Source organism: Perognathus longimembris, chromosome 4 (genome assembly GCF_023159225.1).
Source record: "Perognathus longimembris pacificus isolate PPM17 chromosome 4, ASM2315922v1, whole genome shotgun sequence".
NCBI classification, from domain to species: Eukaryota; Metazoa; Chordata; class Mammalia; order Rodentia; family Heteromyidae; genus Perognathus; species Perognathus longimembris.
The window spans coordinates 59,240,487-59,260,978 of NC_063164.1; the positions used below are offsets into that span (position 1 = coordinate 59,240,487).

At 34.2% G+C, this 20,492-nt stretch overlaps 1 protein-coding gene across 1 annotated transcript in view; it reads left to right on the forward strand.

The window, feature by feature from the left end:
- Nucleotides 1-345: 345 nt before the first annotated feature.
- Nucleotides 346-20,492, forward strand: part of Kcnh7 (potassium voltage-gated channel subfamily H member 7) — a 450,536-nt gene continuing 430,389 nt past the window's right edge. The window contains exons 1-2 of the mRNA XM_048344279.1: nt 346-421; nt 2,077-2,307. Coding sequence (XP_048200236.1) covers nt 346-421; nt 2,077-2,307 — 307 coding nt within the window. The remainder of the gene's footprint in view (nt 422-2,076; nt 2,308-20,492) is intronic.

Here is a 20,492-nt window from a genome sequence, read left to right on the forward strand (position 1 = left end):
ACCCCGCCCCCACCACTACCTCCCTCCCACAGCCCTCCCACAGCCCTCCCCCGCCCCGCCGCCTCCCCTCACCCCGCCTCCTTCCCTGCCCCCACCACCAGACCGCTCCCCCGCGGCAGTCCGGTGCCAGGTCCCCTCCGGAAGGTGCGGGGAATGGGTTGGATTCCGGTCCTGAGGACAGCGAGTGTCTAGAAGTGGTGCTAATGGGAAGAGATTGCTGGTTTCCAGCGAGGATGCTCTGCCACAAAGAGCGGCTGGCGCGCTGGCCTGGGCTCTAGCCGAGGAGAGATCCCGGGAGAAGTCTGGAGCTCGCGGGGGAGCGCTCCTCGGAAGACCGGGGTCACCATGCCTGTTCGCAGGGGGCATGTGGCACCACAGAACACATTCCTGGGCACCATCATACGGAAATTTGAAGGGCAAAGTAAGTTGATTTGTTCTCTCCGCTCTCGCTCGCTGGCTCTCCGCTTGGATAGTGCGCTTAGCATCCGCGGCTTATGAGCTGGGGAGCCAGGCAACTCCTGGGCTCTGGCAACTTCACGAGCTGTGAAACCCAGCCAGCAGGTTCCAGAGGCAGCGCAAGCTAGCGTTCGCTCTCTAATATTAATTTTGATTTACATTTTAGGTTACCGTTTCCATTATACAAGGCAATTCGATCCTCTGCTCCCACAGCTCCATTATGCCTTGCTACTTAATGCCCTACTATTCTACTATCTTAAAGGGAACGTGCTTGTAGAAGCCTTGGGTATACATTTTGAGGCTGTTTTATTGTGGACTTTTTAAAGTCAGGAGCTCCGCCGAGGCATACTATGGAAAAATAAATGGAAATAGCAATGGAAATAGCTCATGCAAACTGTCTTTTTTCCCCCTGGGCAAATTGCAGGGCTGTAGAAATGATAGGGATGCCTGCTTGCGGTTAGCTTGTAGAACCTAAACTTTACATTGAATCAATGCAAATATAAAGCAAACGCGATCATTTGGGAAAGCAATGTCTCAACTAAGCTTGTTTCCAATGCAAAAAGACGATTATGAGAAGGAACATTCTCATCTCTTTTGTCTCCCTTTAAATTTGTCGTAGAGAAATTAAAAAATTGAAGAATATAAAATTTCACAGAGACCAAATTAGAAAAATATCAATCTACTTATGTAGACTAATGACCAGGAAAATTACTTTCATATAAATGTACACATATAATCCTTTACCACTGTTAATTTACATTTCATGCTTTCTTCATTTTCATGAAGACGCATCTATGTCATCTAGTTTTCAGTTTTAGGGCACTGATGTAGTGATGTGACAATCTGCTACTTTGTGAACAAAATAAATATTGCCTATTATCAAAATTGCTAAGATCTTTTCGTTGGAATGTTTACTACTGTACACAATTTCAAGTTTCTCCTAAAGTAAAAAAAAGGGAGGGGTGTTAGCACAATATTTATTATAATATGTGTGAAAATATGTTTTATCTTTTGGAAAATATGCATTGCGAAAAGGTTAACCTTTGCATTACTCAAATGCTGAAAAATGTGAAGTAATTTCATAGTTAAAGCTTGTTGTTCTGTCACTTAAAAAATATGATGTGTAGTATGCCTTAGAGGAACAGAGAAAAGGTTAAATACAAGCGTAATAACTACTTTTTGAAAGTTGTATTCAAAGGGCCAAAGTTGAAGTGAGAAATGTGACAGTTAAAAGATATTTCTGTCTTTTGGCTTAGATAATTGTTATTATACCATTAAGTCGAATTCTAGAAGTATCAATGAACCAGCTGCTTGCCTGAGTGTCCAGTAGGACCTATAGGACTTGCAGAACTTCAAAAATAGAGTATCAGAATTTGCTTTTACAGTTTATTAGTGGTTCCTTAATACTTACTGTTAAGATTACTTCGGACTGCTAACTTTAAACTTTTCAGGATAGCCTTTTGTGTGAGTGTGTGTGTCTGTGTGTATGTGTGTGTGTATCCAAAGGTCTAGGTAATTAGCACTTGGTGGAAGCACCTGCATTTCAGACTCTCTATTATGCAACAATTTGTTTCAGCAGTTATGAGAATCTTTTGATGGCTTACCATTTTCTTATTACAGATAAAAAATTTATCATTGCAAATGCCAGAGTGCAGAACTGTGCTATCATCTACTGCAATGATGGGTTCTGTGAGATGACTGGTTTCTCCAGGCCAGATGTCATGCAGAAGCCGTGCACCTGCGACTTTCTCCATGGGCCCGAGACGAAGAGGCATGATATTGCCCAAATTGCCCAGGCATTGCTGGGGTCAGAGGAGAGGAAAGTGGAGGTCACCTATTATCACAAAAATGGTAAAGTTTACTTATTTAGTATTCCTTGTATTGGATTCCACTGAAAAAGTGTTTTACCTATTGAAAGTCCATATGCAGAGAAACCCCAACTATTTCATTGTATGCATATACTTATAATACTTTACTATATAATGAAAGGATATTGACATTCTCCTTAGTGAACTAATAGAAATTTGTTTTTTGAACAAGGGTACTCTGATTGAATTCATCAAAAGTGCAATAACAGTGTCACTGAGGACAAGATATCATGAGTCAGTCTTGCACAGTTATTTCTAAAGAATAATATAAAGATCCATAACTTATTGCATCCATATTCATTTAGGAGGACACATGATTTCATTTGTTTCAACTTGAATTATTTCACAAAGTTGTGGTGAGAACTGTATACTAAAACTATTAGTCGATAAGTGTTTCTTTCTCTAGATGTTGAGTCACAGCACCCATTTCCTTTCTTGGGTTTTTATATAACATTAACATAATATGTAGGAGCTTCTGAAATTGATACAGTAAAGCTGAGTGAATATACTTATCCTAAAATAAGAAATAGAGAATATTTCATGATTGGTATAAGAAATATAGAAAAGGAACTATGATTCATGAAATTATTTGTACTCACTTTTAAAACTGCAGCAAACCTGGCATTTAAAACTTAAGGTAACACTTCAATTTCAAAGATACACTTTCTTCTTTCAGGTTTGCCATGGGAGCACTATGTTACACACACACACACACACACACACACGTATGTGTGTATGCCAATTTAAAGCTTAGAGGTAAATGTTTCTACTAAATGTTTCCTTCTAGTTAATCGTATCAAAACTAAATTGAATATTACCTCTGTGGACAAAAATCAGTAAGACTAGAAGTACTTGCTCAGATTTTTGGGAAACTCTTAAGTTTTGGTAAATGTTTGACGAGCTATATAGCTTATGCCATATAATGACTCATCGTTTGGTAAACTACAGGTAAAAAATAGCAAAGAACAGGGCTAGCTCTTCCTCTTATTTCCTTATAAACTAAATGTTCCATGATAGAAAAATAAACATTTCTGAATTATTAGATTTTCTTACATGAACTTGATTGGACAACCAGTTACAAATGAAAAAAAAACAGGTTTGTCTAAACAGGTTTGTGTATTAATCTTAAGTGAAATCAAGTATATGATGATCAAACAACATAGAGATTGTTGGTTATGTCCTTTCTTTTTTCCCTTCCTTTCTACAATGCTGTGTGGACATTGTAGAAATTGTAGAATTTGGCTTGCTGTTGGATTGAGGCTTTAACTACACAAATACACCTTAATCTCTTTTGTCTATCTGATATATTCGAACTGGACTTTTACAATATTTAGAATGTTTGACATTACTTTCCCACCTGAGTATGATATACAATCTCAACAGTGTATCAAGATTCTTTCCTGGTGTTTTAGAAATTTCAGATTTTTTTCAATCTACAGAATTTAAGTATAAAACAAATCTGAACTGCTTAGGTCACTTAGATTCTAAGTATAATATTTAGAGTGTATTTAAGTAAAAAGTGTTTCTGCAACTGAAATGATAGTTATGTGAAATCTAGTTAGTCCATGTAATGTAATTGCTTAAAATGACCTGAAAACAACTGAAAGTTTAATAAATTTACACAGCATCACAAACATGATGGTAAAAATTTCTGAAGCAAAGATGTTAGTATATTGACTAATGCAAACCTATATTGAAAAATATTTTAGTTACACAAATTAGAATTTCTACCCTTTCATGAAATATCAAACTTTGGAGACAGTTATTGTTTGGGTTTTGATTTATGGGATTCAATTTTAAGTACTTGGGTATCTTTAATATTAAAAACAAATATTATACAGTTAGCTTGGGTTGATTTGCAAAGAAGGAAAAATGACTAATTTCAATTAGCTTCATAAATCGTGAAGATACAGTGATGCTTTTGCTCTTAATATAACAAAAGTTTTTTTGTTTTTGTTTTTCTTTACTGATAAATCATATACTTTGAATAAAGTCCCCAGAGGATATTGGTTTTATTCAATGTGATTGTAAAACTAGTCAGGACTTAAATTCAAATTCATTGACTGCCATCACCTGCCAGCCACTTTACATTTTCAAAGGCAGGAAGAGAAAATACTTTCATCACTTCCATTCTTTTGTTTCCCAAAGTTTCCTTAATTATTTTACTTTTGAGTTTCGTAATTCTATTCAGTACCTGCTTCCATTACTCCACCATGCAGAATTTCGCAAACAATATTAAAAAGTCACTTAATTAACATAAGCAGATTAGTAAAAAGATGAGTATTGTGCTTCCACACTTATCATTCATTTGGAGTAGCAAAATTCTCAGCAGACATTATTTCCGAAAACTTTTTTTTTGTAAAGTGGCCCAGAGGCTTTAGTAAGTAGCTTAAACCTATGATCTATGCAATGAGTTCCCATTGAATCAGTTTACCATGGTGCCATCCATTGTTCTACCATGAATAATCATGTGATTGTTCTACATACATCTTAACTTGCTATTTACCAGAATATCAGTTTTAAAAAACTCAGATAAACTATTCACAGTAAGAATATTTGACAGCCCTTCCTTTGAGTATTCTATTATGCAGTTTAAGTCATTAATGCATAAATCACTTTGGCAGCTCTAAAATATTGCTTAGGGTAATAAAAGTATAAATCTTTTGACATAAAAATCTAATTATGTAAAACTATAATTATGCCAAGGCTTATGTAAGTATGAGCACATATTTTAATTCAATAAAACATTACTTTGAAAACAAAGTTTTAGGGAGAACGAGAAATAGCAAAATTTCAGCCATTAACCACTTTATAGTTTGTAGATGATAAGAATTAGAAAAAAAAAAAACAAAAAAAAAAACAAAAAAGCAGAGTTAGGTTGGTGATCTCTTAGTTTGTTTTTCAATTGGTTTGGGGTGCATCATGGTATAGAGCTAGCTAGCGGAATAAACTTCCAGGATCTTTCATCTGTATTTAGGTATGTAGCTGTAAGTTACCAAACAAACTTCTGGAAAATAAAAGCAAGTTTCTTCTGATGAAATCAAAGTCTCTGGATCATATGGGAAGGAAGATATTAAATGTATGTTTTAAGCAGGATAAACTGTATGATTCAAGCATAAGGTAGAATGTATGATTTTTAGAGATCGGGGGCATTATGTTTCCAAATTGTGTCCAATGGCAATTTTGTTAACAAAAACGTACAGTACAACTTTCCCTGTTTGGGTGCTGCTTTTACATAACTGAAGGATGGAAAGACTGCTGAGAAGAGTCCTTGTCTGATTATGACTATGTCAGTGCAAATTTCCAGAAGCAATATTGGTTTTGATTTTAAAACTTCTTGTTCTGAGAATTATGTGGAAGGATAATTTTTAAGCTGTTGATGGTGGTGGTGATGTTGGTGGTTGTGGTGGTGTGTGTGTTGAAGATGTATACTTAGTGCTCACTTACTCCATGCAGTTGAAGCACAGTAGGATGAGATGTAAAAGAAGCTTCATTTTTTTCTGTCAATACTCTCAGGACATTTGTATTTTAGAATAACTAATGTTCACTTCCATCTTCTAAAGCCTGTGTCCATGAGATCATTCTTGAAGAAAAGGAGATCATATGAATTGTAAAATTAAGAAACTTTTACGTATGGGGAGAAATTATGAAATTCAAAGTTAATTACCACTCTTCCTCTACTCCTTATTATTAAGATAAAGATGTTAATACATCTTTCTTGTCACATTTGTTACTTACATAACAATTTCTGAAAGAAGCAATGCAGTACAGATAAACTTTTAGTCATGCATATATATTATAATAAATTTATATAATCTTTATGTCACATAATATATGCAGTTCGCCTAATTCTTGGATTGTGTAGTAGAGGTACAGATGGTAGTTTTAAAGACAAGAATAGAAATATATTACATGTGTAGGTAATTCAAGCAATAGGGAAGATTTCCAAGGAGTTTGTTGCCTAGAATTGTTTTTAGTGTTACTTTAAATTTCTGTCAGTATTTTTCGGTTTTACTCAATAAGATATTATAACAACAGTAATCCTAAAATTCATTTTCTTTCAAATATCTAAATTTTATAACATATCTAGTACCCTGAAGAGTATGCTTAATCAGTTTTATTGGTTGGTAAAATAAGGATTTTCAAGAGGCAATCTTCCTCATTTGTTCAAATTTATTTTATCACTATCTTCAGTGGATATTCATTGTCCTGAAAATGGGAGTGAGCTCTGTTCACCCTTCTATGTACTGGACCTACCATCAGCACCTCTTTAAGTAAGTAGTTCCTATGCTAAAAAAAAAAAAAAAAAAAAAAAAGATATTTCCTGCTGGTCCGAGATAAGTGCTTGGTTATTTTTATACCCAGGGTCACTTTTGGCATTGGATAGCAAGTAAGAAGAGCTTGATTTCTGCTGCCTTCAAGGAGTTTTCCTTTGTATTTCCATTTGTTGCTGTTGTTGTGACTTGATATAAATGAACACAAGATCAGTTCCTTGCAGGTAGTCTTCCAGGAATGACCATGGTTTGTTGAGCAACAAGGAACTTTGAGTGTGAAGAACTGGCATTCAGCTGCTCATTAACAGAAACCTTGGGGCTGTTTTCTGTTGCTTTCCCCCCTCCCATTTCAAACCTAAAAGATCACTGAATTCTTGCAATCCTAACCTCTGGAATATCCCATGAGGTTCCTCCTGTCTCTCTCACCCATTGTCAAGTACTTTGATTTAAGTATTCTTGATAATTTTTTAGTAATATAGAAGTATCCAATTTCCCTCTCTTCATTTCATTCTCCCCAGTGCCATCAGGGAATGAATCCTGAAACATGAGAATAACTTATCAATTTTTAGGATGATGGAATGCCTTACATTCAGTGAAAGACATAGCCAGCATTTCTGGTATGCTTTCCTGCCACAATGTATTCAGTGTGTATCACTTAGTTCAAAAATTGCAAAACATATTTTACCTATGAATCTAAGGTCCTATCGTAGTTGTCATTTGACAGTTACTATACAGAAGGCCCAAGTTAGATGGTATGAACATTTTATACCTAGTGCCACATCTTATTCAATGTTTTCTTGAAAATTCCTAATCCACAATGAAGCTTGAATTAAAGGATACAGGATAATGAATGGATAAAGTCCAAACCAACAAAGTTAATTATTAATAAAGTAATACAAATTATTTTTGTTCAATAAATATACTCTCTCTGCTGTGTTGCCTGCAGTTAGCAATAATGCTGATCTACTGAGAAGCAATAGAAACAGGCAGCAATAGCACATTAATCTCCGTAGTGAGAAAAATATGTCCTATTACTGAAAAGTTAAGAAAGAAACTCATCCCAGGTGAGTTATAAGAACAGTACTAGGCTCCTATTACGATGACTGAATGTTTCTTACTATCCTGTTCTTTTTCATTTAATTTTACTTTTGATTCTAGTTGTGAATAGGAAAGTGCTCTTTCTGTGACAAGGCAAGCAAGCAATGGCTGAGTCAGCCCTCTGTGACTTTTCCCAGGTTGAAACTACTCTATTTGTATGCATTTCAACTATTTAGTAGAATGTCTCACACAATTTTGTACAAAGAAAAAGAGAAGAAAAACAAAAGTGAGTAGTATACGGTATAGAGTGAATTTACATGATAGGCAGCAAATACAATTTGATATGCAGTGATTGGCAGGAGGACAGTAGAGGATGCTGGGAAGTTTCTGCCTTTCATTGGTCTAGTTTGCAGTGACTTTACAGTGGCTGTGTCAGGTAAAATATGCCAAGTTGTTTGAATTACAGAGTTTTTGTTTTGTTTGATTTTTAACTGAGTTTTCCTCCAAGATAATTAATCAGAAGACATTGTCTCAGTAGGTAAGCTTTATTATTGTTGTCATTTTTTCTGCTCTTTTCTTCCTTCAAAGTTATCAAGTGTTTAAATTGTCACTATTGATTTGTTCTGATAAAATGTTAATTCTATATACAGCTTGAAACATTATTGATTTTAAGAAACATAATAATTTCATGGGATCAAAGCAATTTGGAATATCTATCAAATTTAGACCACTCACTTCTACAATGAAAACATCTTTTTAAATTTTATTTAGTGAAACCAATATATGCACAAGATAAAAATTCAAGGGGCTGGGGATATAGCCTAGTGGCAAGAGTGCCTGCCTCGGTATACCCGAGGCCCTAGGTTCGATTCCCCAGCACCACATATACAGAAAACGGCCAGAAGCGGCACTGTGGCTCAAGTGGCAGAGTGCTAGCCTTGAGCGGGAAGAAGCCAGGGACAGTGCTCAGGCCCTGAGTCCAAGGCCCAGGACTGGCCAAAAAAAAAAAAAAAAAAAAAAAAAAAATTCAAACATAAAATTAGTGGTGGTTTTTGTCCTCTTTTCTCAAAAAATCAAGTTAAGGCAAACAACCAAGACAAAATAAGTAAGGTATTTGCATGTGGAAAAATCTGTTTTGGAAAAGATCACATTTGGTATTAAAAATAGGTATTTGTACATACTAATTAAGATTGTATCAATCAGACAAAAAACCCATGTGAGATCTATGCAACATTATATAAGTAAATAATGTTAAATCAGGTTTTGACTTGCATTTTTACCACATTAGTTAAAATTTCTTCTGCTTTTTCCAAAATCTGACATATAATATCTATTTTACTTAGTAATACTAATCAGTTGATTTATATACTATGTGGGTGTACTTTCTGGACGTTATTTCTCATTATATTCCACTACTAAAAATAGATCCTGTCCCAAAGATGAATACTTACTGACTTGTACTTCTGTGACTGGTTCATTGTACAAGTTTTTTCACTGATTTTTGTGATGTTTGGTAGTAGTATTATTCCTATCTACAGATCAGTTCATTTTAGGTTGAGAGAAAGAAAATATTAGTGACCACAGAATAAGGTAGAGCTGAAATTTACAACTGAGGTCTGTCTAACTTAATACACTATTATATTGTATCCAAATTATGCTAATTTAAAACTTTACTCTCTGCTATGTAGCCACATTCTAGTTCCTAATCATTGGTTCTACTGGCAATCTGAATAATAGATACGATCAATGTAAATCACATGAGAAACTAGAGTAAGGTTTATCACACATGTGTATCATTTCATATGTAACTTTATTAGCCAGAATTAATCTATGATAATGTATTAAATTTCAGTTAGACTAAGGAAAACTACTATATAGGTATGATTTTTTTTTTATAATTTTCATTAATGACACTCAGGAAAGTATCTCCATTTTGGACTAGAAACTATGAATCAGCTACAATTTGAGGACATTTTTAGTTAAGGTCTCCATGTCTGTTAACTCTGTAGTCCTTGTTCAAGAAACCAGGAATGAATTTCAGGTTCTAATGTGATTCACTGTCAATTTTCTTTCTTGATAGTTAACAGGATTCACCACTAGTATTTAAAAGGAGATTTATAGACTTAACCACTGCATAATTATTGTGTATTATATTTTTAACATAACATTTAATAATATCTCATTGTTATGTGTTATATTTCATATTATAATTATTCCCAGTTTGTTGAAACACTTCCATCTGTCTTCACCTTCCTCTAAATGTCACAACTCAATACCCCTGGTATTCTGCATTTGACCACCTCACAGAGACTACCTGCCTCAGGATTCCTCCCTGTACCCTTTGTGTTCCTTCATCCTGGATAATCTTCCTGTGTCCTTCACCAACACTTCTACACTGTTAAGCAAACTTCTGTACAGTTTCACTCACGACTTCTTCCTAAGCTCTTCTCTAAGTCCCTCAGACAGACAGCCTTTTCTGTATTTCCTTTCATTCTTTCCTTGTCATCATTACAATACTTAGGAAATCATGTTATAGAAATTTACTTCTATGTCTGTTTCATACATTGAACATTTAACATTTTGAAGGGACTTATTAAGACATTCATTAAAATGTCTTAGAGACATGGAAATGAAAGAAGAATTTAAAAAAAAATGGATATAAAACTGTCCAGCTACACAACTATTTTCAGATAAACATATTTGTAAGGTGTCTTGAAAAGTCATATTCATTCATTCATTGAACATCTTAAGCCAGTTATTCTGGTAGAGATGAGAACTATAAAAATTAATAACTTTTATTGATTAGTAATTGAAAAAGAATGTTTTGAATACTAAAAGACCATATCTCCTTATAAAATCATAACCACTAATGTTTTTTCCTAGTCTAAGAGAAAGAAAGGTGGATTGTCTGTGGAATCTGGACAGATCATGTATACCACCAGCAATTTTTAGGGGATACCACAGGTTAATATAATGGAAGAGGTTTTCCCCAACTCCCTATGGCAAATGTGCAGGTTGTAAGCCCTCCCTAACCTCCCTATATCACCTTAACTAAATACACATGATAAAATACTCATGAAATCTTACAAAAATTTTGCAATTTTTAGTCTGATAACTTTTTTTTAAACTTTTTCTTTCACCTCCATATACTAGAAATGCCTCATCTCTGCAGTAGTTTTCCAATACAATTAATTCTTCTTTATATTTTCACAACCCTTGAGTCAAGGATTGAGAGTGTAAAGCCTGTGTTGCATCAGAAGACACTCATCAGTTAAGACCTGAGGCAGCACTTCCATCCCTCAGTAAGGACTTCATATCTCTATTTTCTCTCTGTCTTTGTCAAAGTAATCCAACTCTGTACTTGAAACACTGGAAATACAGAGATAAAAGAGAGAATAAAGACCTACCACTTTGAAACAAGGAAATATGAACTGTTAAAATGGTAATATGCATTTATCTGTAATTTTTCTATATTCACATGTGCATGTACATAGATGTGTGGAGACATTTTTATCAATATCTAAAATAATGCTGTTATATATGCTAGTCTGTGGTTTGTTTTCTTCGCTGAGAAATTTGTACAAAATCTACATATTTTAAAATATCTATAGGGCTGGGAATATGGCTTAGTAGTAGACTGCTTGCTTAGCATGCACAAAGCCTTGGATTTGGTTCTTCAGTACATAAACAGAAAAAAACAGAAGTGGTGCTGTGGCTCAAGTGGTAGAGTGCTACCCTTGAGCAAAAAGAAGCTCAGGGACAGTGTCCAGGCCCTGAGTTCAAGCTCCCGATCTGACAAAAAAATATGTACATGATTTCATAATTTCAGTATTTACATATTATCCCAGTAAATAGAATATTGTCCAAAACACACTACTAAGGAACACATTATAATTTCCAACTTCTTACTAGTGTAAAAACATTATTTATTTATTTATTTATTTTTGCCAGTCCTGGGCCTTGGACTCAGGACCTGAGCACTATCCCTGGCCTCTTTTTTTTTTTTGGCTCAAGGGTAGCACTCTACCATTTGAGCCACAGCACCACTTTTGGCCATTTTCTATATATGTGGTGCTGGGGAATCAAACCGAGGGATTCATGTATACAAGGCAAGAACTCTTTTCACTAGGTCATACTCCTAGCCCTGTAAAAACATTTTTTAAAACCCTATATCTGCACTTCTTCTATAATTTCTTTATGTATATGTCCTAAAATATATATTATGCTGTATAAAATGGTAAACCTATCTTAAAAGCACACATATATTTTTGATACATTTGGTCAAAGGATATATTCCAAAAGGAAATTCATTTAGTTACAAATTTCATATGGAAAATAAAACTTATCATTCTTTTTGTATTTTTGCCAAGCCCATAATATAGTATCTTAAAATTAACAATATATTTCCTGGAAAATGTATGTGCAAAATATTTGAATTAATATATTTTCTCTTTTAAAGAAACTGGTGCCAAATATTGGAGCAATGTGAAGCTTTTGAAAGGCCATACTTGTAAAATTTGTTCTGTATACACACACACTCACACACATTTTCATCTGCACACTCAACACATTTAACACCTCTGCACACTCAACATTTCCATTTTAGTAATTTTCTATCAATTATCCAAGTCTCAATTGAAGAACTTGTATTAAATTTTTACTATTTAAATAATTTACAAATTATTGTTTGAACTTTTTCATTAAATATTATATTATTAATTATATTATTATTAATATTATTATATCTTATTGTAATGAGTTAATATATTAACTATAGTGAGAGACCTTAGTAGTATAACAGAAAATCATTTTTCAATAATTCCTATAAAACATTATAAAACATTCCTATAAAACATTAGTTTTTCTCAGATGAAAAGTGAAGCTAGTGAACTTGTAAGACAAATTTTCTGCTAGAATAGTCATAACAGAAAGCAAATGTACTTAACTATCAAAAGTGACATTCAATGTTCAAAATACAGAAGAAAATACACAAGAAACACAAACTTCACATTATATTGGCTAAACCACAAACTTTACCAAAATAACCTAGTATAATACTGTTAAGAAGGCTACAGGGAATGATCATTTTATTCCTAAACTGCCTGACTTAAGCAAGATGTACAGAGCTCAGGTAATCTGATCTTTCTAGCCATGACTCAATTCTCAGGTGTTCCCTCCAGGTGTTCTTTATAATGAATGTCACTTAACCAAGCCTCAGTAGGATTTATGGATTCCTAGATTGCTGTTCTCAGAATTTCTTCCCTGAATAAAGAACTACAGAAAAATGCCACTAATGGTGCTCAGTTTCCACTGTCCTATTAGTCAGTATCTGTTCAGTTCACATTTTAAAACTGCAGGACTTGTATCTACGCATCTTATAGTTGTAGAGTCAACAACACTCATTATTCCAAATATCTTTCCTAGAAATCATGCATAATATGACATATAGAAAAGTGTAGGTTAGGTATTGGCTTATTTTGTATTGCCAGTCACTTTATGATCAATTTCTTTTAGAAAATATTTTATACAAAAGAGTTTGTTTTATTTTTTAATGTTACAAATATTGACTGTATTCTCTGAACTCCCAAGAATTTAATAATGTCTTCATTAGATTTTGTTAATATTACAAAATAGAATTAAGTAGCTGTTAGAGCTATACCTCTGCAAAGAAAAGGCAATCTCAAGTGTAAAAGAATAAACAAAAGTGTTTAATAAAAGTACTTTCTATGAGATACTTTGTGATTCACAGGTACTATATATTTGAAATATAAAAGAATTAAGATTAAACTTTCACCTACATAAAGAAATACTTGGAAAATAAACATAAACGAAATTCTCATTTCACTCTAGCAGTAGTTCCATGTGCCAACTTCTGCTAAAAGTGCCAAGAAACATACACTCAAAAAGGCCACACAAATTGTTTATAGAGTTGATATTGCAATGTAACCACACAAAGATTTGTGGCTGCTAATCCTATTGTTGCTGAATTAAAGTAATCAACTCTCTCATGTTTCCAAATCCAATTTTGCCATAACTCAAATTAAAAGTCAGACTCCTGAACGGTAATGCAGTTGACATAAATTTCTTTATTTAAATTTATGTCCACTAATATTTTCTAATGTATTAAAAGATTGCATTATTTATCTGTAGCAATTTATAAGTAATTTTATGTTTGGGGAAGAATTGGCTGATAGTGTTTGGTATGATAATAGAGTATGTTAGGCTATGTTATGAATGTAGTGTAAGTGGTATAAGTAATACAAGCAACATCTCATTTTTGAACACTTATGATGTGTCCACATTCTTCTAATATTTTCCCTTTCAAAAAATATCATTAAGTTTAAAAAGTAGGAATTCCACTCTTCCCAATTTACAGATGTGAAAGGTGAGGCTCAATGAATTCCAAGGATACACAGATGACACAAACTGCTATTACTGGGCATAGGACTTCTTTAAAAGCTTGTGCTGCAAGCGTACCATTGCCCCTCTGCACCCCTCCCGTGAACGTGGGCTCACTGATACAACACGCAAATAGATGGACTTAAGTTCCACCTTGGCAGAAAAGTGTGGGCCATTTCAAGGATGTTAAGCATTTGTGTATTGTAAAGCTAGAAACTTCTAAGGTTTTCCCTGAACTACAATTACACAGGATCTTGCAAGACAGCACAATCTTGGTTTTAGTACTTTATTCTTGTTTTTCTCTGCTTATTAATGACAGTAATGGTTTTTGTAAATCATTTAAATCTCCGTGCTCATATCATGCATAGAGTAGCTGCTTGACAAACTATCTAGGTAAATCAATAACTGATTTAAAACAAAAGGCCAACTCTTTTAGGCAAGATAAAATGTGATCGTTCACGTATTTGTGAAAATGGAAGTAATTTCTAAACTGATAGAAAAGGCAGAACACAGCATCAATTTACAAAACATGGATGTTGCAGTCAGATGGCTTCAGTCAAAACCATGAACATACATGCAGTATGTGATTTTCTGCAAATTACCTTGCTGCGCTGTTCATAGTCTCACCAACTGTAAAATGGACATTTTTAACGTTTATTTTTATTGTCAAGATGATGTACAGAGGGATTACAGTTACATAGATATAACCATCATAGAACAAATGCAACAGTGACATTCACTAGACACTATGTTGAAAATGAACTATGCAACATGTGGGGAAAGGGATGGAAACCAGCAATTTTTTCCCCAGTGCATCACTTGTGTGTTTGGAAACAAAAGTTCCCCAAATGCCACAATGATTTATAAGCTCAGCCCACCCTCATCTATCCAGAATTTAGTAACAACCAAGATGAATCTTCTTTACAGCAAAAGTATGTGCATAATTGAAAGCTATCTATCTACTTTTAGAATGCATATAATGCAAAGATCCAAACACAGGCACCACAGTTATAGTGGCTATATAATCTATAATCCAAGCAGGATTCCGTGTAATTAATACTTATAGCAGGAGATTAGAAAAACAAGATAGGATTATTACAGGTGAACCAGATGGGTTGACATTCAAAAGATAATCTATATCTGATAGCTGTACCACATTTCTGAATACTACAAAATCCAACAGTATAGATGTCTTATAAACAGTTTTGACCCTTTCTAAACTAAAGAGTCAAAAATTGTAGCCACTCATTCTTGCAATGCTTAAAATGTTCACTGTGTTGAGAAAGACGGTATCTTGGAATCTGGAGAAATGAGTCAGAATTCCTTTAAAGTATACAGTGCACCTGCTGACCTCTTTGAAATAAGACTGCAAATGAATCCTATAAATACCATGTTGATGGTTCTTTGTAAAGGGAATTAACTTTAACCATTTTGTGAACTATTGTGAGCCAGAAAAACCCCCCAAAGTAAAAAGGATTAAGTTCATTGTTGAATGCCAATGCTCTATTACAGAAGATCTTTTACTTTCAAAAGAACTTTATCTCAGACTCTATCAAAGAATGAACATGTACAGGGCAATGTCTACAGCCATTTCATTTGAGCTATCCCATCAGCTTTGGCCGTATATATTAGTTTATTTGTAATAACATGTAAATTTGTTTGTATCATGTGTAAATTTTGTCATATTGAGTTGGAAAGTTATTCCCAGAAATGTTGAGACAAATATGAGAAATTCACCCACGTTCTAACAAAATCATAAGACATGAATTAATTCAGATTTTGGAATGCAAATGCAATTTATTTGATTCATGATCTTGAGTAGAAATCCCTTTCTGCATAGAGATTTCTCCAGAAGAAAATGCAGACATCAAAAAGCAAAGTGAGAGACAATTAAATTGTTTTACAAAGGGAAGTTAAACCAAACTGGTACAGCTGGCATTCTCATGCTGTTTGTATTTTAGCAGATTCAGTACAAACAAAAAGGGAATTATCTTTTGAAAATTCTAGTTGTAAACAAATTTAATGCTTGTAGTATTACAATTCAAAAAGGGGGAAATCCTTGAATTACAATAGATATAAATATCTTTCTTACATTCTAGTGTCTACCAGTTTTCCCTATAAATTAGCTCTGGTTACTATAGTTAATGGACATGATGGAACATTTTCAAAAGGATGCAAACAAAACAAAGTGAGGTGGGAAATATTAAATTTTCCTTATGTCTGATTTCTTGTTAATTTATGGTATCTTTTGGTTGTATTTGCTGTGTGTAAGTTTGTGCATTAGGAAGTCCTTAAGGGCTGGGCACTAATGACTTATGCCTGTAACCCTAGCTACTTAGAAGGCTGAGATGGGAGGGACACAGTTCAAAGCCAGCCCATACAGGAAAGTCCATGAGAGTCTTATCCTCAATTAATCACCAGGAAACTGGAAGTGTAGCTGTGGATCAAAATGGTAGAGTGATAATTATAAACAAACTGACAAAAAAGAAAAAAGAAAAAGAGAGAGAGAGAGAGAGATAAAGAAAGAAAAGGAAAACCCAGATGTATCTTTGGCAACTTCAAACAAATGTATATTACTACCTTGCAGAAGACAACTAGTTTAATATTTTTCTAAGTAATTCATGTATCTCATGCAGCTATTATCAAAATATAATAAATTATCCATTAGATGGTAATCTATTAAATATAGAATAAATATTTATACCAGCAGATGAGTTGAAATATATTATGGTGAATGTTCCTGTAATCTTTGCACAGATCCAACAATGGTTTCAAGTTGCCACATGTTTTTCTCCACATTTGTCTAACACACACACACACACACACGCACACACACACACACACACACCTCTCATACTGTTTTTATGTAGCTACTCACTTAAGTTGCTGAGACATTTCAATTTACCATAAGAGATGTTGACCCATCATGCTTAAATACCAGTGAATAAAGTATTTTAACAGCATAATCATCAAATTTGGGAAACTTTATTTTGAAATAATTCTACTTAGTGGAATATTCTCACATAAAACCCTCACAATCATTTTACCATTGTCTCTAGCATACATTGTCTTTATCAATTCAGGATTTAAGATAGTATATATTGCAATTTATTGCAGTATCTGTCTAGTTTAATTTAATCTGAATACCTTCTTTGCCCTTGTCATTTCATAGCATTGGCTTGAGGGTGAGATTAACTTTATTTTGCTGAATATTCACTTTATTGTTTATTCTTCTCAACTTGTTATAGGCTATTTATACGTATCATCATTTTTTCAGCATCACAAAAAGTATGTGATGTCAGTTTCTCTCATTTTGTTGATGCTAATATCAACCATATTAACTTTAAAAATGCCATTTTATACATTTTGACAAGAAAATTGAATATGAAGATGGAAAATACCTTTGAATTTCATTAGGAGAATAAATTAATAAAACATATAAGATGTCTTTAGTAAAAGAATTATAACTTAATTAGGGGAATTTGAAGAAGAAACAAGTAAAAGGAGAGATAATCTCTGTTTATGTATTGAAAATCCCAATGTAGTAAAGATATTCAGTCTTCCAAAATTAATCAGCTGCCATAACCAAATGATAGCGTCATTAATTCATCAATCTACTACAGAAAATACAGTTTGGACATCTAGAGGAATAACTAAAATAATCATGGAAAAGGTCAATATCGGAACATCAAAACAACACCCTTTTAAGGACTATTATAAAGCTCCATTGATGGCAGTCTCTAAAGCATGAGCTCACTTAACACCAAACTGACCATCAGTCAGAACTGATTTTTCTTCATATATGCAGGTAGCTCAGAAGAATAGATAGCCACGGGTTTCTGGAAGCTCCTGATGTGCCCAGAATAATTCTAAACCAGCTGGATTCTGTGTGGTCTGTGGGAGGGAGGATTGGGGATGGGGAGGAATGGGAGGAGGAGGGAGGAGGAAGAAAAGGAGGGAAGGGAGGGGAGAGGAGGAGGAAGGAGGAGGAAGAAAAAGAAGAGGAGGAGGAAGAGCAATACCAACATGGAAGCTGCAGGTCAGGGAGGGGCAATTTGTTTAAGCTGACAGGAAACAGATAAGTGAAAAGGAGAAGGGCTAGGGAGGAGCAGGGGAACCTTCCAAATCAAGGAAGGTGCTCATTTATTCACATAGGACTACAGAAAGAGAACAAGTGTAGAGCATTCTTTTTATTCCTTTAGTAATGAGTAGGCCCTTCGGGGTAGGGAAATTTCTGTGGATTTCTGTTTGTGATTTTCGAGTCTGTTATGGGAAAGGAGATTTTAATGAAATTCAATTTTTCATCGATTCAGATCTAAAAAATTCTACTGAAGTAAAGCATGGTGAGTGAAGACAGGAATGTAAACTACTAGGAATATAAGATGGAATTCTAAGTAAGGTTTTTAACTCTGGAGAACACCATTTTGTAGACATTTCAGTATATAATCATGAAAATGGAAACATGCTTGTCATGTATCCACCAAAATCTTGGGTCAGAATGGCATAATTTTACTTGAAGATTGAAGTAAATTGTGTTTAAATGTAAAATAAAACAGATTATTACAGACAGTCCCAACAGATGATATGGATTGACTTCATGAATATGTCCTAAAAGAAAAGTTTACTTATGGCCATTAGAACTCATAGATAGTGCCAGAACCTGATGGTTCATGCTTGTAATCCTAGCTACTCAGAAGGCTGAGATCTGAGGATCAAGGTTCAAAGTCAGCCTGGACAGAAAAGTCTTATCTCCAATTAATCAACAGAAAACTGAAAGTGACACTGTGGCTCAAAGTGGTAGAGCATTAGCCTTGAGTTGAAGAGCTCAAGGACATTGCTCAGGCCCAGATTTCAAGCCCTATGACTGACCAAAACTAATAATAATAGTAGCTAGTAGATATGTTTGAAATACAAAGGTAATATTTTATTGACTCGATTTGTTAAGGTCAACCAGTGTTTCTCAAAGGTTTCCGCTTAGATCTCCTTTTTGCTTTTCAGTGTGTATAACCATAACTATAATCCACCAGGGTACATAGACCCAAGTGTTGGTTTCCTCACTTCCTTTTGTTCTTTATTTAATAGCTTCAACTTCAATCCCCAAGCCATACCTAAACCGAGTGCACACATGATTGCAATACTTTTAATGGGAAAATATTTGTTCACACGATTAAGATAGCAAGAATGGCATAGCAGTTATATTCTTCTGTAATGAACCACCAGAACTTGCTGTACCCAAATCTATATATTTCTTGGAACAATCATTGACTTTATTTTATTAAAGTATTTCCCTTCTGATTAGTTCCCTTTGGGATCTCTAGAGTTTCACTACTTTAAACAAAAGTCTATTACATATTTAGAATAACTTGAAAAGTTAGGTGCATATTCTCCATGATTACCATTATATTTAAAATATTAGGGGAGTCACATATTCTGTGAGAATCTGACTATCGAAGTGCAAAGACAAAGTTCCTCTCTACAAATCAGTTTTCAAAGAATCAAAGAAAAACATAGACAGAAAAGAAGTAGGGACCATTCAAAGGCAAGAAACAAAACATGACTTTCAAATAAATAAATATGTGGTTCTAGAATGAAGAGAGTAAGGTAGGAAAACTGCTTCAAGGCAAGAAGAGACTTAGAGGAAAATATAAATATATATCAAGAAAAAGAATATATATCAATATATCAAGAAAAAGAATATTGCTACTTCCCTCTTCCTAAAGGAAGAATGTCAGTGAAATCTCTGACAAGCTTAAGACCAAGAGTGTTATCTGAGACTAGACACAAGGATCCTAGAAGGATGGCTTGCATAGTGAGGAGAATATTTATTCCTTAGATCTATTTACTGTTCTATTTGGAGCTGAGGCAGGAGTGATGAATAATGGATTGCAGGACACTCTAATTGTCTCTGTAACAAAGGCAGAAGCCCAGGAATTCATTACATCTTATTGTGTGAGAACCATATATTGAAAGTTACACAGATGAAAGAGCTCTCAGTCTGTAGATAACAGATATTTGTTTCAAGCAACTTTCCCAGAAGCTAATACTTCAGGCCTGTTTTGCCTTTCACACCTTGTCTATTTGGTAAATTAACTAGATTAAGCCTGTTGGAAAACAGGACAGAACCAATAAGGTCATTTCCAAAGTTCATCCAATTTAAAATGGCATTCCCTTACTTACAATGGAAATGTAGAGGAATATCAATTTTTAATATTCTAAGTTATGGGAATCTTCTATTAGAGTTTCTAGGATATATCCCAATGGTTTCTGTACCAGGGAGGTCTATCTACCTTACTTTCTGCTGGTCGCATTTCCTTTCCTACTTCCTACTTCTTTCACTTCCTTCCTTTTCCTCCCCAAAGGTTTTTTTTTTTTTTTTGAAAGGTAAAACACAAAGCCAAAGGAAGTGTTTGACATTTTCACATCTTCAAATACTTAAAAGAATTTCACATTTTTCTAT